The following is a 16,630-nucleotide window of genomic DNA, read 5'->3' as shown; positions in this document are numbered from 1 at the left end:
CCTTTCTTTACTCAATTAGTAATTTAATGGGCACCAGCTGAAGGTTTTTGTTGTTGGCTTCAAGACATATTTGTGTTGTTGTTTTTTTCCTGCTGATACTTCTCCTTTGCAAGCCAGATGAGGCTTCCCCACACATACACGACAAGACATGTGTGGCCACCGCTTTTCGTTTTTTTTTCTACTGTTTTGCCTGAGGACACACACTCCTGTGCCAGCTGTTGTCATGGAAATTACACCAGTTTATAACATTTGTTTTTGGTATAAAGACAGTGGTGATCACGCAATAGCTCTCGTCTTTTTGGTATTTACACTTAGCTAATAAGTTCATTTTTGTTCTCTGTTTGCTTTCTTGCTTTCTAGTTCCTGTGTGCCAGACGTTATGGCTGCACAGACTCGCTCTGCAGCCACCATTGTTGTTTACAGCTCTGTTACGCCTGTCGATTGATCCGCAAACAGATGCATCTCTGACTGTGATTCACCAAAGCTGATTAAGTCACAAGTGTTTTGTGTTGGTTCACCAGCATCTTGGTTTCAGAGCTGTGTTTTATTTCTATAATTATTTCCTGTACCTGTTGAATATTGCTGAATTAAACACAAGTCACATTTCAGACTGTAAAATGCACCAAAGTCTTAATACTATGAATCTGTAGTGGTTAGTTGTTGTTTTTTATAATTTGTCAAATTACAAAATGTAAAATTGTTAAATAAGCTATCTGTGGATATATAAAGTATAAAAATGCACTTATGCTGTTTGAATGCAATCAAAATAATGAAACACAGGACTGTCTTAGCCTAAGGATACAAAATAATCAAGGTTTCACAGTGGCAGTTATCTAAATGATTCTCTCATAAATCATTATAATTTAGGGGGGATGTTGCTGAAGCAACGCCATTGTCTGTGGTGCCGCTTAATTTGAGGGTCTGATAATTAGGGTAGCCTAGTTACCATGATATAACCAAAAGCCATCTTGGTATTAAAAAAAATACAATGAATTAAATTATCTTACTTGTTTAAAAAATATATAACTGAGGGATGTCAAAGACAATGCTGTCAGCATCAGGTGTTTAATTTTGTCACACTAAAACATGCCAGAAAGCAACAATAGTTACACCTCCTGTCCGTGTTCTTATACTTTTACATACAAAAGGACAGATTACTCATGACAATTACAAACAAAACAAAAACACATGAATAGAATTTGTGATATCTTCAGGCATTTAGAGTTTTTATTTCTATAGTTATTTTCAGTCAGTTTGTTTAACATTACAGTTGTTTGCTCGTTTATTTTCACAGTTCACATTTAGAAGATGCACTTTTACCTTTGGGCAATCATCCCGCTACTGCACAGCTTGAAGTACTACATACTGAATTCATTTAGTGTTTTGTGACTTCTAGTAGTATGTTCAAGAGTTTGCATTAATAACAAAATGCTAATCCTAACCTTCATACATTAGCGAATAAGAAGTGGCGAAATATAGTTGCTACACACTGATCTAAAAACTTTGTATATCAAATACACACTGTTCAACATATATTTCAGATCACAATAAGACATTATTTTTTTCAACCTCTGCACATTATCACAACATTTTTACAACTCCCCTCTCAATTTATTGTGAGAAAAACAACTCTAATATTCAACTCAGTAAGTGTTGCGGCTCACGTTCTAAAATAAAGCTAAAAGTAACTCCTGTATGTCCTCGTGTGAAGATAAAGTAACTGAGACAAACAATGCGTGATTTTTGGTTTCAAATGGCTTTCACTCTCAAAGTCATGAAATTTTCTTCTTCTTATGTCGAGTCATTACGGATGTGGAGGTCTTTCCAGATCCCACTCACGTTCCATCTTGCGTTTATTCCCTCCCTTATAGACCACTGAACAAATGTGGATTAAATGTGACTTTAAAAAAATTGCATTGCAATATTTGCTATTATAGAACATGTTTTGGTAACAAATGCTGAATATGTGTCTGTGGAGATGTGGTTAAAATTGTCGATATTCATGGACTGCTGGTTTTGGTCATAGTTACAGTATCAGTGACTGCAGTGCTTTTACAATGACGTGCATTTTGATGACAGAACATTTACTCTGGATTGATTTCTCAGTCTGCATTTCTTGTGTTCAAAAGTGGTCCAAGTTATATTGCACAGCTACAGCTTATGTGCGACTGTGTTGAAACCCTGTAAGTCACATAAATCTCAAAACTGACAAATGCTTCTCAGTTTTGAAACTTAGGGTAAAACTGCAGAAGCTGTAGTTGGATAATCAAACCGTTCCTTAATTTGTACCTTACTCCTAATCATTAAATTACCAGAGATGCGTATAGGATATTGTAATTGTTTTTTACATTAATGCCACAGGAATATCATTCAAATATAAAATGAATAGGACTTTATTATCTTAATTTCAGTGAGCATCGTTAGCACCTTAAAAGCACCAAAAAACCAAGCATCCTGCCAAATTACTAGAGCAAGACACTGATAGCTTATACATTTAAGGCAAACAATCACAGTAAAACTGGAAAACCTCATTCTTAACATGTATGATACAGTAGGTGCTATAAAGAGAAAAGCAGTCAAAACACAGCTCATATCTTAAAACTTTATTAGTGGTAAATGTTGCAAATTGATATTATACACAATACTATTTAATTAACTTCTTGACTAACATATAAAACATTAATGCTTAACTGGTTATCTCATAACTTTACGTGGTAGACCATCACATAAAAACTGTGTATTTCCGAGATCTCACAAATGCGAGACCTCATGCTACAAACAGTAAAGTTATTCAGGAAGGAAGGAACATATACAAAAATCACTAAACTGGAGATACAAGGCTTTTAAAACAGAAGCAGTTTGAAATAATTGGTTAATCAAATACTGGCTGATTATCACTTGAGAACGTAAGCTGCTGTTATAGCTATAAATGACTGTAAATGACCTTCAAGAACAGAAACAACACACTTTAACACTGAATAGCTGTAACGGTAAGCTGAAGCTGAAGTAAGCCTCCACTACATCCGTTTGTGTAGTTTTTACATATCCCCCACTGCTACCACATTACACCTTGAGTTACAGTAATTCAATACACTGTCTGCTGCCTTTGGGGCCACATGTGAGCCACGTCTGGCTCGAGACTGAATGCTGCTACGACTTTCTCTCTTCTTTCTTCTCCCAAACTTTTTCTCTCTGAGTGCATGAAAAAAAAAGTGTGAAGCAAGCGGACTGCCCACTCTTCTCTTTCAAAAGGAAAAGTGAGGGGCTCAAAGAGACACATATCACAAGTGCCTGGTACAACTGCACTGTTGTACTGATGGTCACCGTACAGCTCCACTGGGACAGATGGGATTTAATCTGCTTGGCCGATGGGCACTTCAGCAGCAGTTTCTGGGGGTTAGAGAGCACTTATCACACAATTCCCCTACCCAGACTTTCCCAGCGAGTCCTTGGAGTTAAACCATTGACCCTCTGGTCATTGCTGCTACAATGCTGCTGCCTGAAGTAATCATCATGCATGCTCCATCTATGCAGTCTTTAGCAGCCAAAACAACACATCGCTTACAACACTCATCTTTCTCTCTCTACAGTTTTGATCACTTTAAACCTAACAGCAATGATTCAAACCAAAAGCATTTACAAATACATTAAGAGCATGCTGGCAGTCAGCCTAAAGAATTCATTGAGACAAATTGATCCCTATCTGTTTAAACTGGCACTATAATCTGTCATTGGCAAATTGAACACAGTGAGCTATCTGGGATCTATTGCCTTTTTAGATAGTGGCCCTTGGGGCAAGCAGACAGAGAGAAAGTGATCCACGCCGCTGAATGAACTCTATGTAAGGTTTTCAATTGAAACATGCATGGCTGCTTATACAAACACACTTTAAAACACACCTTTTTTCCTCACACTCCACATAGCTAAATGCTTTTATACTGCCTGCACGCGTATGCCGTCAACTTGCTTGCACACATACCACATTTATAATAAAGCGCTGTTACTGGAGGTAGTGGAATGCTGTTTTTTGTGACTAAATTAAAATTACATTTACATCAGAAAAACAAGCACAGTAGTCTTTAAACCTTACAAAATCCCTGTTTAGAGCAATATAACCATTAAAATATTCATATCAAAATAAACTACAGTGTACGTCTGGTCAGGATAAAAGCCAAAAAATAAAATAAAATAAAACAAATTCTATATTAATGATATAATTAAGTTAAGTTTGTTTATTTATCATAAAAATGTAAACTTTAAAATATCCCTACATCATGCTACTTTTCTTATGCTGCCTTTTTGTTCTTTGGTCCTGTAATAATGTTGGTAAAAAAAAAAATAAAAAATTTGAATATTTGGTTTGTTTCTTTTTCCCCTACCCATAATATCACAAAGACCTACCATTCCAAAGAGTCAACCTTTACCGGAGGTAAAAGGTACTGATTGATATTCAGTGCAACAGATGAAAGTCCCATGAAATATGGGACACATCCACCATAATCAAATGAAGGAGAAACAATTTGGAGGTGTTAAGTTTTTTTGGCTCTTTGTTTTGTTTTTATACTAATGTGTGTGTTATGCTTGTAATCTTTTTTTTGACGTGCTGCCTTTTTAACTAGAAAATAATCAGCTTATAAGTTATCTGAAATTCTTTCTTCATTTACGATATTTTGATTTAGATTGCGTCAGTGGGCAAAAATATGACCAATATCTCTCTTCGGGGTGTTTTTTAAGTGGCACAGTTTAGTTTCTGTCTTGATTCCACACTGTCATCTAATTCAATCAGACTCTTGAAGTTGATTAGCCTGGTTAACCTTTGCTCCTGCTTGGGTCTGGAAGGGTTAATCAGGCCGGGAACTTGGAGACCTCCGGGTCAGTATCCCTCTATCTGCATGAAGGACTTGGTGGAGGAAGATTAAAGTCAACTTCTTCTTTTTTTTTTTTTTCATTTTTGACATTTAGCACAAGTGTGAGAGAGCTCTTTGGCCGTCAGCAGTTCAATTTTCTTTTTTTAGATCTTGGTGCGTTTTAAAAGCATATTTGTAGGAATTTAAAAAATTTTTTTTTAACTACATTCGGTTTTTAGTATATGTCTATAACGTTTTGCAGAATATAATCACGTCGGAGCGCACTTCCCAGTTTAACCTGATATTGGAGGGAAAGCTTTTCCTTCGCACGCCCGTAAATCTCAAGAATTGTCTATCTCGCTATCGATTAATTTAACTGCAATCATTCCAATCAGCACATCTCCAGTCCCGTGTTCCAGAGACTGTGCTTTGTTTTACTAACAATAATAAAGTGATTTAGTCCTTTCTCCCTGTCAGAGCATGGGAAATCGTTAAAGATCTAGCTATTTGTCTGTGATCAGTAAATATTTAGTGCAGGCGACATCCTCTGTCTCCTCTTAATCGATACTGATCCCGTTGGGCAGCGCAATTGTTATGTGCATGCAGGCTTGCTGAGCATACACTGCTTTTATCCTCTGCTTGAAAAGGAGAACCAGTACAAATCACACAGGAAACTTTTAAATCCGCGAATTAAGAAAAACTGCAGGACAAGAGTTTTGAAGTGGGGGGTCTAATAGTTAAGCAGTTGTGCTGCTGTGGGAACGTTTATGCGTTAAGAAAATAGTGCGCAAATTTCTGTGCATATTTACGCGTGGTTCATTGGGCAGTCATAATTTATATATAGGCTTTCCTACTATCTGCCTGATGCATACATGCTAAAGGAGTATCTGCTAAAAGGTTAATTACCCTCTTATGTCATTACTGATATTTCTTAATAATAATAATAATAATAATAATAATAATAATAATAACAACTCATGTATTAGCATTTTGTAGGATAAAGTTAGAGCATTTATTAAATTATTTATGCTAAATTAATTTTTACGTGTTTAATAATAGCTTGGCTGATATTGCGTCTTGGCTTGCTTTCTCCATATATTTCCTAATATGCAAAATCTCATAAAGATTGCTCGCCATACTTAAAGACAGGTGTCTGTTCTGACTTCACCCCCTCCCTCTCGCCTCAATAGCCCACACAAAGCAGCCGCGTACGAGCGCGTTTTGGCCATATTACTGTAGGAGAGAAAAAGGCGCACAGGATCTCTCTCTCTCTCTCTCTCTGCCTGCTGTAAAGCTTACTTATCATTTCCAGAGGCAATCAAATGATATTCTGCTCGGACGACACGTCAACTTATATTTCCAGTCTCTCGCCTAACAACACATGACGTGAATCAGTTGTTTGTTTTGGCTCTCCAAAGTTTTTGCATGATCAGACATTGCAATTTTCCAATAAACAGCGTGCTTTTTGTGTCTGATCCCGTCTGTTGGAGAGGAAGCTTTGCCAGCTTCAGTCTGAGCACTGTGTCGAAAAAGAGAAGACTAAATATATTCTGAATAAGAGAGAAGATGCATCCCGCTACGGACGAATCAGCAACATATGCATTTGGTAGGTTTGTTACTATAAGAATACAGCCTCCTGCCTCACTATCACTATCGGGTAACTTTATGAATGGGTGTTTGCAAACTAGTTGGGCTTGATGCGATTCGTCATATAAATTAACGCTGCGATAATAGGCAGAGATGACTGACGGAGTCGTCCGTAGTCAGTGCGCATTGTAGAAGCATCGTATATATGTAGTCTACGTTATGCTCCGTCTGCAGCACACGTCTTTTATTTGAAGAGATGAGCCTATTTAATATGAGATTTAATTGTGAGCAGAAGGATAAAGCATTGCAACATTGCTGATTTATCATAATAAAGCATACAAATCGCATACTTACCATTTGAAGCAAAACTGGGTCCTCGATAAGCCAGTACCTTGCGGGGTATTTTATTTACAGACTTTCCATGTTCACGGGATCTGTAAACAAAACCGACAAAATAGTAATGCAGACAAAATATAATCGGCTAATTTGTTCTAGAATAAAGACACAATTGGTCTATATACCACCGCTGGGACTGCCTGAAGTGGCAAAAAGTAAATCCAACTTTGGCAACTCTCAAAGGTTTGCCGTCCAAGTCATGTAAAACAGAATTTAAACAAACAGTCATCAGTTTAAAATGGTGCTCGTTAGTTTGGTCGATGCGAGAGAGCAGACTGAATCGGTTTCCGTGTCCGACGGCTCCTCTAAATTGAATCTTATTTGAAGCAAAAAGAATTCATACGCTAGGGGGCACCCATATACTGTAATAGATCCTGGGACAATGCATGCATGCTGCTGCTCTCTCTACAGGCTAACACAGTGACCGGGCTGTAGGTTCATCTGGAGGGCTCTGTAAAGTTTTACCTGCAGTTCAAGTTTGATAGCCTCAGGCCACGGTGAAAGTAAATCAGCCCCGTTCAAATACACACAAATATCAATATAATATATTATTATTATTATTATTATTATTAACCATGTGGGCACAGCCATTCTCCCCCTTGTTACAAACACAGCATCGTTTACTTTGTTTCTTATCGTCATTAAAATAAGATGTTTTTATTTTATTTATTTTAGTGAGCAAAAATCCGACAAGTATTAAGGTATCGTTTTTGTGTGGTGTGTCAATACGGGGACTCTGCTTTCACCCTAGCCTTAAAGTGAAGGGCATGGCCTTTGACCTCGAGTGACATTTTAATTGTGCTCCGCATTTAAAGCTGTAGTCGTCTCAAGCTCTGACCACATATACAGACAAAACTGTCTTTGGAGAAATCATGCTTTTGGACCTCCTGACCATGCAGACGATTAATATTTGTGGCTTGCGGGATTTTTTTGTTAGGCAACGGCGAGCTGTGGGATGATTTCACCAGGCGATAGCGACAATTTCACGAGACATGTGGATTGTGATGTGTAGCACCTGGTACGATTGGAAAGCACTAATATGTACTATTAGCCTCGTAGAAATATAGAGGTTTGTTTAAAATGAGAAATAAAGAAATCCAGGTGGCGTTTTCTTCTCTTCTTCTTTAAATGGGGAGCGACCTTATTCAGTGTCTGGTTTTACAGTGTGCATGGAAAGACAAATCGAAGCCTACACTTGTTTTGATTTTTTTATATGCATTTATTATCAATAATAATAAACATGTTATTTGGTCTAGGTAACAGCATCACCAGTCTTAAATTAACGTAGCCCATCACACAGCCTTTTTTTTGTTTCTTTTGTGTGTTGTTTTTTCATTCATTCAGCAGTGGAGTCTGTCTTTATATCCACATACCTAAAGGATCAAGACTGTAATGAACACAGGTCATGCCAAGAAGGTGCATCTGTGTCTCAGGGATAAGAAAAAAAAGAAAAGAGAAAAAAATCCTATCTTCTTTTATATTTCAGCTTGTTATAGGGTTACCGGATATACTGTAGCGCGACATGATGCACTGCATTGAATTATTGATATTTTCCTTTTTTCCCCACTTGAAATTGCTAAAGCTTTACCAGGCTGCATGTGAGTATACCTTATAGTCTGGGTGATTTGAGTGACTTATCAGTGAATACTCTCTCCGAAAAACGTCTCTTTTTAGGACCAAGCGGCCCTCTCGACCTCCATGCTGGCTCTGGCAAGGTACCAAGTAGCACAAGTGCCGACTAGCCAATGGGGTTCAGGGGGAGGTCCCTGAGCTCTGACCAGTCAAACACACTCTCCTTCCTTATATGGCAGCAGATCTCCATGGTAACGTGTGCTAAGTTGCAGCAGTCGTGTCAAAGTTCACTATATAGAGAGCTCAGTGAGCTGATCAGAGAGAAAGCATTCTGCCAGCCCGGCTCCTACCAATCGCAAATCACTTCCTAACCTCCGCCTTTTTAACATATTTGATCACTTTGATTCTCTTCTCCTTTTTCCTATTATTTTTCAGTGCACGGAGGAGGTTTGTAGGTTGTGATCCTTGTTTTTTTTATGTTTTTTGTTTTAGTGCTTTCGCTTTTTTGGGGAAGAGTTGTCTTCATATTCCAAGCTCTCAAAACATTGGCTTCAGCTGCGCGCTTGCTGGCGCTACCTCACAAGGAGAAAAGGAAGAAGACGCAGTTTTTTTCTTTTCTGTTTTTTTACCCAGTTGGTGATTTTCTCCAAGACTTGTGCTGGAACTTGATAGTAGCTGCTACAGTGTGCTCACTAATTGTTTTATGCTGCTGCGAGCACGGTCTTATCAACCTGCTCCATCATCCACTGACTAGCCCATGCTACCTCGGTTGGTTATTTTTGAATATTTAACCCACCTTTTCCCATTGATGGGTGTACTGGATGGCTGACTGTAAGCGCCCCTGGACTTGGCCTTTAAGCGCAAGGCAGCGACTCAGCTCGCCATCGCATCAGTTTTGAAAACGTGCTTCGGCAACGTCTCCAACAGCAATAAATCGACAGTTTTCGGGAGATTCAGACTGGATTCAGCGTAGGCTAGATCTGGCATTTTGTGTGTCCGACTGTTAATCACAGTTTACCGCGTTTCCTTGAGACATTATTCACCGCGACACCAAAACGGCAGACAAAAAGTTTCTTTACGTTGACTGATAGATATGGCAATGGTAGTGTGGAGAGGCTCCCAGGACGATGTGGCTGACACCCAAGGCACCCTTTCCTCGCAAACCCAAGGAGGACTATCTCTTCCCACACCTCAAGCAGGCCAGTTGAATTTGACAGCCTCTCAGGTCGCCCCTCCGACCCCTCAGACTCCGGTCCAAGGACCCCCGAACAACACACAGTCCACGCCGACGAACCAGACGTCGCAGCAGTCGGAGAAACAGCCACAGCACATTGAATGCGTGGTCTGTGGGGATAAATCTAGTGGCAAACACTATGGCCAGTTTACTTGCGAGGGGTGCAAGAGCTTCTTCAAACGGAGCGTACGACGGAACCTCACTTACACATGCCGTGCCAACAGGAATTGTCCAATCGACCAACACCACCGCAATCAGTGTCAGTACTGCCGCCTCAAAAAATGCCTTAAAGTCGGCATGAGACGGGAAGGTATTGGGATTTTTTGTTCTCTTATCCATGTGTGTGTTTGTGCGTTTGTAGGTTTTAGACATCGAACCATATCATGTCGCCCCCACAGCATGTTTCCTTTCCCGACTATTCCCTCCAAGGCTGTGCGGCTGGAGCACGCAATGGAGCCGCTCTCTGCCTGTGGTCGAGACGGGGCTCTCCGGATGTTCCTTTTAGCCATGCATTACAGTGTCTAGCGCCAGTGCGTTATAGCTCTGCATTTGACAAATACGAGCCCACCCGTGGCCAAACTGAAGCTGCCGAATATAATGTGATACCGTGACTGCCGTAGAGATACATCTGTGTTGAATTTATGATACAATAGCCCTCTGCGCTATTATGGCGAGTGGCGAATTAAGAGATAGCGTGTTCTGGCTACATCTCCACATCTTGCCGCTTGCCTTGTTCTCTGTGTCTTAAGCTGGACATTAGCGTGACACTGTGCGTTTTAAAAAAGAACGATCGTGCTCCGTCTAACCCGGAGAAATTATCTGAATTTTAGTCTAAAATAGGCCTTCGTGTATGGGGTAAAACGAGATGAATTGCTAAGTAGGTTAAGGGTTAAACATGCAAGGTCTCCCTTGCCCTCTTTGTGTTCCTTCACAGCCAGCTCATGTTGCTGTTGCTGAATAACAACAATTTAAAGCTAGACATGTGCGAGGCTTGTCTTAATTGTGTTTAAAGCGCATCCCTGTTTGTTTGTTTTTTAAATTTATATATATATATGCATATTCAGTGTACGGTTTCTCACACTACAGCCTCTTTATTATCAAGGCACTGTGTCTTATCTCTTTTTAAACTCGGGTAATAATATGTGTGTGTGCGTGTGTGTGTGTGCGCGCGCGTGCGTGTGTGTGTTTTGATCCTGCACAGGCTAGTAAACATTTACAGCTTGGCGTTCAGATTTCAGTTTTCTGCACTTTAAAATACTGTACTGTTTAACAGCCACCCTTAATGCTCAGAATGTCTGTGATCATTTGTAGAATTCAGGCTTCAATATCTGTAGTTTCTCTTTTTACTGCAGCCGTGCAAAGGGGACGGGTGCCACCCACACAGCCACACCACGGTCAGTTCGCCTTGACAAATGGAGACCCACTCCACTGCCATTCCTACTTATCCGGATATATCTCTCTTCTGTTGAGAGCGGAGCCCTACCCGACGTCCCGGTATGGCAGTCAGTGCATGCAACCCAACAACATAATGGGTATCGAGAACATTTGTGAACTAGCAGCCAGGATGCTCTTCAGTGCCGTGGAGTGGGCCAGGAATATTCCCTTCTTTCCAGACCTTCAGATCACAGACCAGGTGGCTCTGCTGAGGTTGACGTGGAGTGAGTTATTTGTGCTCAACGCCGCGCAGTGCTCCATGCCCCTGCATGTGGCTCCTCTCCTAGCGGCGGCTGGCCTTCACGCCTCCCCCATGTCTGCGGACAGAGTGGTGGCCTTTATGGACCACATTAGGATCTTCCAAGAACAAGTGGAAAAGCTCAAAGCTTTGCACGTTGACTCTGCTGAATATAGCTGCTTAAAGGCAATTGTGCTCTTCACCACAGGTAAGACAATAGACTGCTCACTCAAGTTCAGTGTGTGTGAATGTCACTAACCTGCACACTGACATCAGCTAAATCAACGCTGACCTAAATATATCAGCACTGGCCAGAGGCTGTTGCTTGTATTAGATGAACGCTGTACTTAAACGTTCACCTATGCTGCCTTCATGGCCAAGGGCTTTCAGACAGACCCTAGGCTACTCAATTATAAAATCACTCGATTAATCAACTGATTTATCAGTCACATGCGCAAGGATAAAATGAAAATGGTGGAATGACCACACCAGATCTATCTTGGTTTAAATGAACAACAAAGCAGAGCAAAGTATGCCCAGACACACACATACACACACACAAAACCCACCGCAAATTAAGCTCGAGTTAAATAAAACTGATAACTCCGCAATAATTGCTTCAGGCATCATAAAATCGAGATATTAGAACTCTTTTGGAGACTCAAATAGCCTGCAGATGAATTTCTACACTTGGGCTTTTCGGCCATTTATCATTGTGTGTATACCCCACGTCTTGTTTGTAGGAAATGACAGATATAAATGATGTCAGGCTACGAGGGGGATGGGAATAGAAAAAGAAAGACAAGCCTAATGTCCCATTTGCACACAGTAAAAGCACTGCCCAGGTTTCAACGCTTCCTTGTCATTTAGGTGGCATACATGTGCTACCATAAAAAAAATACATAAATAAATAAATAAATACATAAAAAACACGGACACCCCTATATTTGCAAAAATGAGAGAGTCTAACAGCATTGTGTGATATTGCGCAGTGACAAGAGGGGCGGCTTTAATTTTTATTTGCAGAAATATTCTCTCCGCCTAAGATTCAGGGCGTCTCTGGACTCGCTCGAGAACTGGGTCATGACCTAAACATAACCCAAACTTCCCGGCTATTTTGTTACATTAGCTACACCGTTAAAGGAGAAGAAGAAAAAAATAAAAATAAAAAAAAAACACGTAGGGAAGAGATTTACAAGGTTTCACCGACGACTGAATGCATGTCTTTGAAATGATACCATACCTGCAAGCCATCAGTCTTTTTATTTCATTTAGCTGTGGCAATCTTCAAGTGAGCTCATGGTGGCTGGTTAGTTAGCCCTTTCTGAAATAAAATCATAGTTCATGTCATTGAATTTTACTGTCAAGGCTTTATACATCCACGATGGCTTAATTTGTCTCCTCCATACCTGAGTCCCGGAGGCTTGAACGTGAGCTGTGTGTTGTAGCCTGAGTGACACGCCTTTGCTACTTTGGCGGTTTGGTTGTTGTCATGCATCAACTTTACAAACTTACCCAATGTGCGTACAAGCGTTTTTGGCACATCATCAGCTGCCGCCCACATGCAGCAGCATAGATAGTGATTCTGCGTCTCCGATGGTATAGTATGACGGCAGCTCCGTAGGCTATGGGCCCTTTTTTTTTTCTCTCGAGCTAAATCTCTGCTCACTAAAGGTCAGTAGGTCTCCCTGTCTTTCCCTCTCTCCTCCCTCACCCCCACCCCTCTCTACCTCGCACTGCCTCTGACTGTGAAAGACACAGGCCCATCTGAAACACAGTCTTTAACTATGAATATGCTTAATTATTTAGTTCACTTTTAAATGGCTTTATCGGGGAAAATATAGATAATAATAGCGACGAAAGGAGAAACACAGAATTAATATGACGAGGGAAGCAAGGCTCTCATTTTTATCTGCCCCTGTAAGATGGCAAGTCCCCCCCCCCCCCCCCCCCCCCCAATCCCCTTTTTCATAAATTAAACACACACGCAGATAAGAAAATAAAAATCAAAGTAAATAGTTTAAACAAAATAAACTGGCATGCATGTGGAAGCGTATTTTGGTTAATGGTGCCTTACATTATTTGTTTAGCGTAATGCTATGGTTATTGTATTATTGTCATATAATAATTTGTTATTATTTTTTTTAAATCGATATTTATTAAATCAAGCCTTGAGACCATTCAGCTACACTTTTACATGTAATGTTGAGATTTTAATTCTGCAAATAATTGATTTTTTATTTTTATTTTTTATGTGACAGGCTATCAATTTTCGCTGTAGTGTATCACCACAGTGGGAAAAAGCTCCTAGTGAGAGAAACACTTTAGGTTACACTTTATTAATGTTTATTTGTTTTCCCCCCTCTCAGATGCTTGTGGCCTCTCAGATGTGGCCCATGTGGAAAGTTTGCAGGAGAAGTCCCAGTGCGCCCTGGAGGAATATGTCCGGAGCCAGTATCCCAACCAGCCAACACGGTTTGGGAAGTTGTTACTCCGCTTGCCTTCCCTCCGCACAGTCTCTTCCTCGGTCATAGAACAATTATTTTTCGTCCGATTGGTAGGTAAAACCCCCATTGAAACTCTCATCAGGGATATGTTGCTTTCGGGGAGCAGTTTTAACTGGCCTTACATGCCAATTCAGTAAACCAAGAAGGCGACGAACAAACAAAAGGTAGGGTTGGGGGGCTGCGAGACTACAATGATTATAGCTGCTTTTGTGGAAGGAATAAAAAAAAAACCGGCTGTTACACGGGGCTGGCTTTCATGAAGAAAGACATTGACGTAAATGACTGTGAATTCCCCCCCTACTCAAAAAAAAAAAAAAAAAAAAAAAAAAAATTGAGACATCCATTGAACTTTCAAAATGGCAGATACATGCTCCCAGTGTTCATGCAGAACAATCTGCTTCGATCCTTTTTTTTTAATGAAAGAAGAAAATGAGGGGAAAAAAAGGGAAAGGGGATTCTGTTGATCCGTGTGAGGAAATTTGAAGTATTAAGTGCATTTAAAAATGAAAATTTGGGTTAAAAGAGAAACTGGAGAAAGGGAAAATACGAAACGTGAATTTTCTTTTCTCAGATGACTTGTCCTGTGTCCATGTATAGCTGTGTTTTGTACTTTCTTTGTTCCTCCTTTCTGGTTCCAAACCGGCCTATGTGATTTCTGTAGTACAGGTGGTGTTATTTTCTAAGACAATGGTTTATTTTGAAAAAGGTGAAATAATGAAAAAAAAGAAAAAAAAAGTTCTAAAAAGAATTAAAACCACAGCAATAGGAAAATAGGCTTATGATCTAGGCTTAATGCTGCAAACGCACTTATGTTGTTAGGATGACCAATCTGGACAAAAGGGAGTTTTTTTTCTTCTTCTTTTTCTTTTTTGGAGTTCATGTTAAACTTTATGACCCAGCGGAAACACTTCGCTCTTTATTACTATGAAGTTACAGGATCCACTTTTGTTTTCCACTCCTGCTTTTAACTAAAGCTGCATAAGCTCTCTTAAATTTTTAAATTAATTAGTTTGACGCTGACAGACATGAGGGCTTTACACGATTTTAATTATTTGGCGAATAATCTTCCCAGTTTCATCCAGCTCTGAATATTTGGCTTCAGTTCCCCAATTGGATACAATAATAATAATATTTTTTCTTAAAAAGGAAATTTTTAGAAGTTGCCTAGACCTGCTGTTATAAAAGGTATGTAAAATAGGTTGCTCTAAATGCAGTACATGCGCATTTAAGAGCTTTTGCAGAAGCTGAAAACTGTACTGAAAGCATAGTTGGCTTGCTTGAAGAAAAAAAAAGTTGGAGAGGTCAAGGGTCATAAAAGTTTGAAGCCTAGCCAGAGTAGTGTTTAATAGCAGTATTATTACAGCGTCCCTGAAATGTCACCCTTTATTCACTTCAAGCATTAAGTGCCTGACAAGCATGGTGTGATTTCTTATCAAAACGATGTTAAAGTAGGCCTACAACATTTTTTTTTTTTTGGGGGGGGGACGACACAATTAGATATGAAACTCCAGTCATGTATTTCACTTGAAAAAACTGATTAGAGGCAGTATTCTTGTAAATATAGGTCAATTCATTTCAACAAGTTTTTTCCTTCATACAAAGTATATGTGATTAAGAAAAATCTGTGGTTGCCATTTTTTTTTCCTTCTCGGTAATACAACGTCTTCAAAATTGAGTGGCAGACTTAGCTAGTAGCACTGAAGGTTATGTTTTTAATGTATATACATATTACTACAAATGTTTTCTTTTTCATGTATATTTAGACTGTGAATGCATGGCCACAGGTCGCTAACCTATTTTACCTTTGATATATAAATGTAAATGTTTTTTCTCTCTTTCTTTCACTCTTTTTTTGGACTGTATAGATATAATCTGTGCATTCAGTACACTAGCCCTTGTATTTAAAGCAACAGAAAAAGAAAAAGAAAAGAAACGACGTTCATTATTAGGCTACAGACTTAAACAGGGTGAGCAGGTTTGGGGACAAAAAAATTTAGAAAAAACCTAAAAAAAAAAAAAAAAAAAAAAAAAAGGAGCTGATATTTTAACTTTAGTGTTATGGCTCCTTTTGGTCTCTGACAGGTGCCGTGGTGTGCATGCGCGTGTGCGAGAACGTGTGTGTGCGTGCGTGCGCGTGTGTGTGCGTTTGGAAGCTAGCAATTTTGTCCTTGTTTTGAGGCTTTTCTTCAACACACACATACAAAAAAAACACAAAAAAAACACCATGTTGTGGTTGAATTAAAAGGGATCACTGATTGAACACTGATCTTTGGCTGTTCGGAGCCACATATGGACCAGAGAATGATACATGATTGTAATTATGAACAGTTTAAACTGACCCACGTTTTTATATAAATATATAAAAATATATGACTGCAGGGTATTGATAACGTATAGATACTTTTTTTATCATTATTATTATTATTATTAATTGCAAGTGATATATGTGAGTGTGTGTGAAAGTTTATAGTTGAACACAATTCTTGTTTGTTTGTGTTAGCTTATTGTAAACAAGCATTCTGCTGTAAATTTGTTCTTGGTATTAAATTATAATTTATGAATTTGAAAACACCAGTTTTTCATGGTTTCTTTTTTTAACTTCCCAAACTTTATGTGTGAACTTGTCCTTGTATGGGTGTGCGTGCGCGCGCGCGTGCGCGGGGGGTGTGTGTGGTCGGTTGAAGGTGGTGCTGGTGGTGGTGGACGGGGAAGGGAGGGGGGGGTGACTGGAGTCAATTTGCTGTAGCAGGATGTTGCCCTTTTGCCCTTTGAAAGTGATTAATGAATTACAAAATAATTAATCAATCCGGCAACA

At 39.5% G+C, this 16,630-nt stretch overlaps 1 protein-coding gene and 1 long non-coding RNA gene across 4 annotated transcripts; one reads left to right on the top strand and one right to left on the bottom strand.

The window, feature by feature from the left end:
- Positions 1-1,051: 1,051 nt before the first annotated feature.
- Positions 1,052-7,120, bottom strand: LOC105940943 (uncharacterized). Its single transcript, XR_013099312.1, has 2 exons — positions 6,956-7,120; positions 1,052-6,868 (listed from the first exon to the last, which is right to left on the bottom strand). It is a non-coding gene; the product is annotated as an uncharacterized LOC105940943 (long non-coding RNA).
- Positions 6,066-16,389, top strand: nr2f2 (nuclear receptor subfamily 2, group F, member 2). Of its 3 annotated transcripts, none has more exons than XM_012919628.5 (3): positions 6,066-6,453; positions 10,989-11,516; positions 13,678-16,389. In XM_012919628.5, exons 1-3 carry the CDS (start codon positions 6,414-6,416, stop codon positions 13,950-13,952), a joined length of 843 nt encoding a protein of 280 aa, XP_012775082.1. In that variant the 5' UTR covers positions 6,066-6,413; the 3' UTR covers positions 13,953-16,389. The 3 variants fall into 3 exon arrangements, with proteins under 3 accessions (XP_012775082.1, XP_004553274.1, XP_004553275.1); XM_004553217.6 differs by lacking the exon at positions 6,066-6,453 and adding an exon at positions 8,679-9,946 and having other exon boundaries at positions 10,971-11,516; XM_004553218.6 differs by lacking the exon at positions 6,066-6,453 and adding an exon at positions 8,681-9,946.
- The last annotated feature ends 241 nt before the right edge of the window (positions 16,390-16,630 follow it).

This window comes from Maylandia zebra, linkage group LG7 (assembly GCF_041146795.1).
Source record: "Maylandia zebra isolate NMK-2024a linkage group LG7, Mzebra_GT3a, whole genome shotgun sequence".
In the NCBI taxonomy this organism is placed as follows: domain Eukaryota; kingdom Metazoa; phylum Chordata; class Actinopteri; order Cichliformes; family Cichlidae; genus Maylandia; species Maylandia zebra.
The sequence above is the reverse complement of the archived record's forward strand: the minus strand, read 5'-3'. Positions and strand labels throughout refer to the sequence as shown.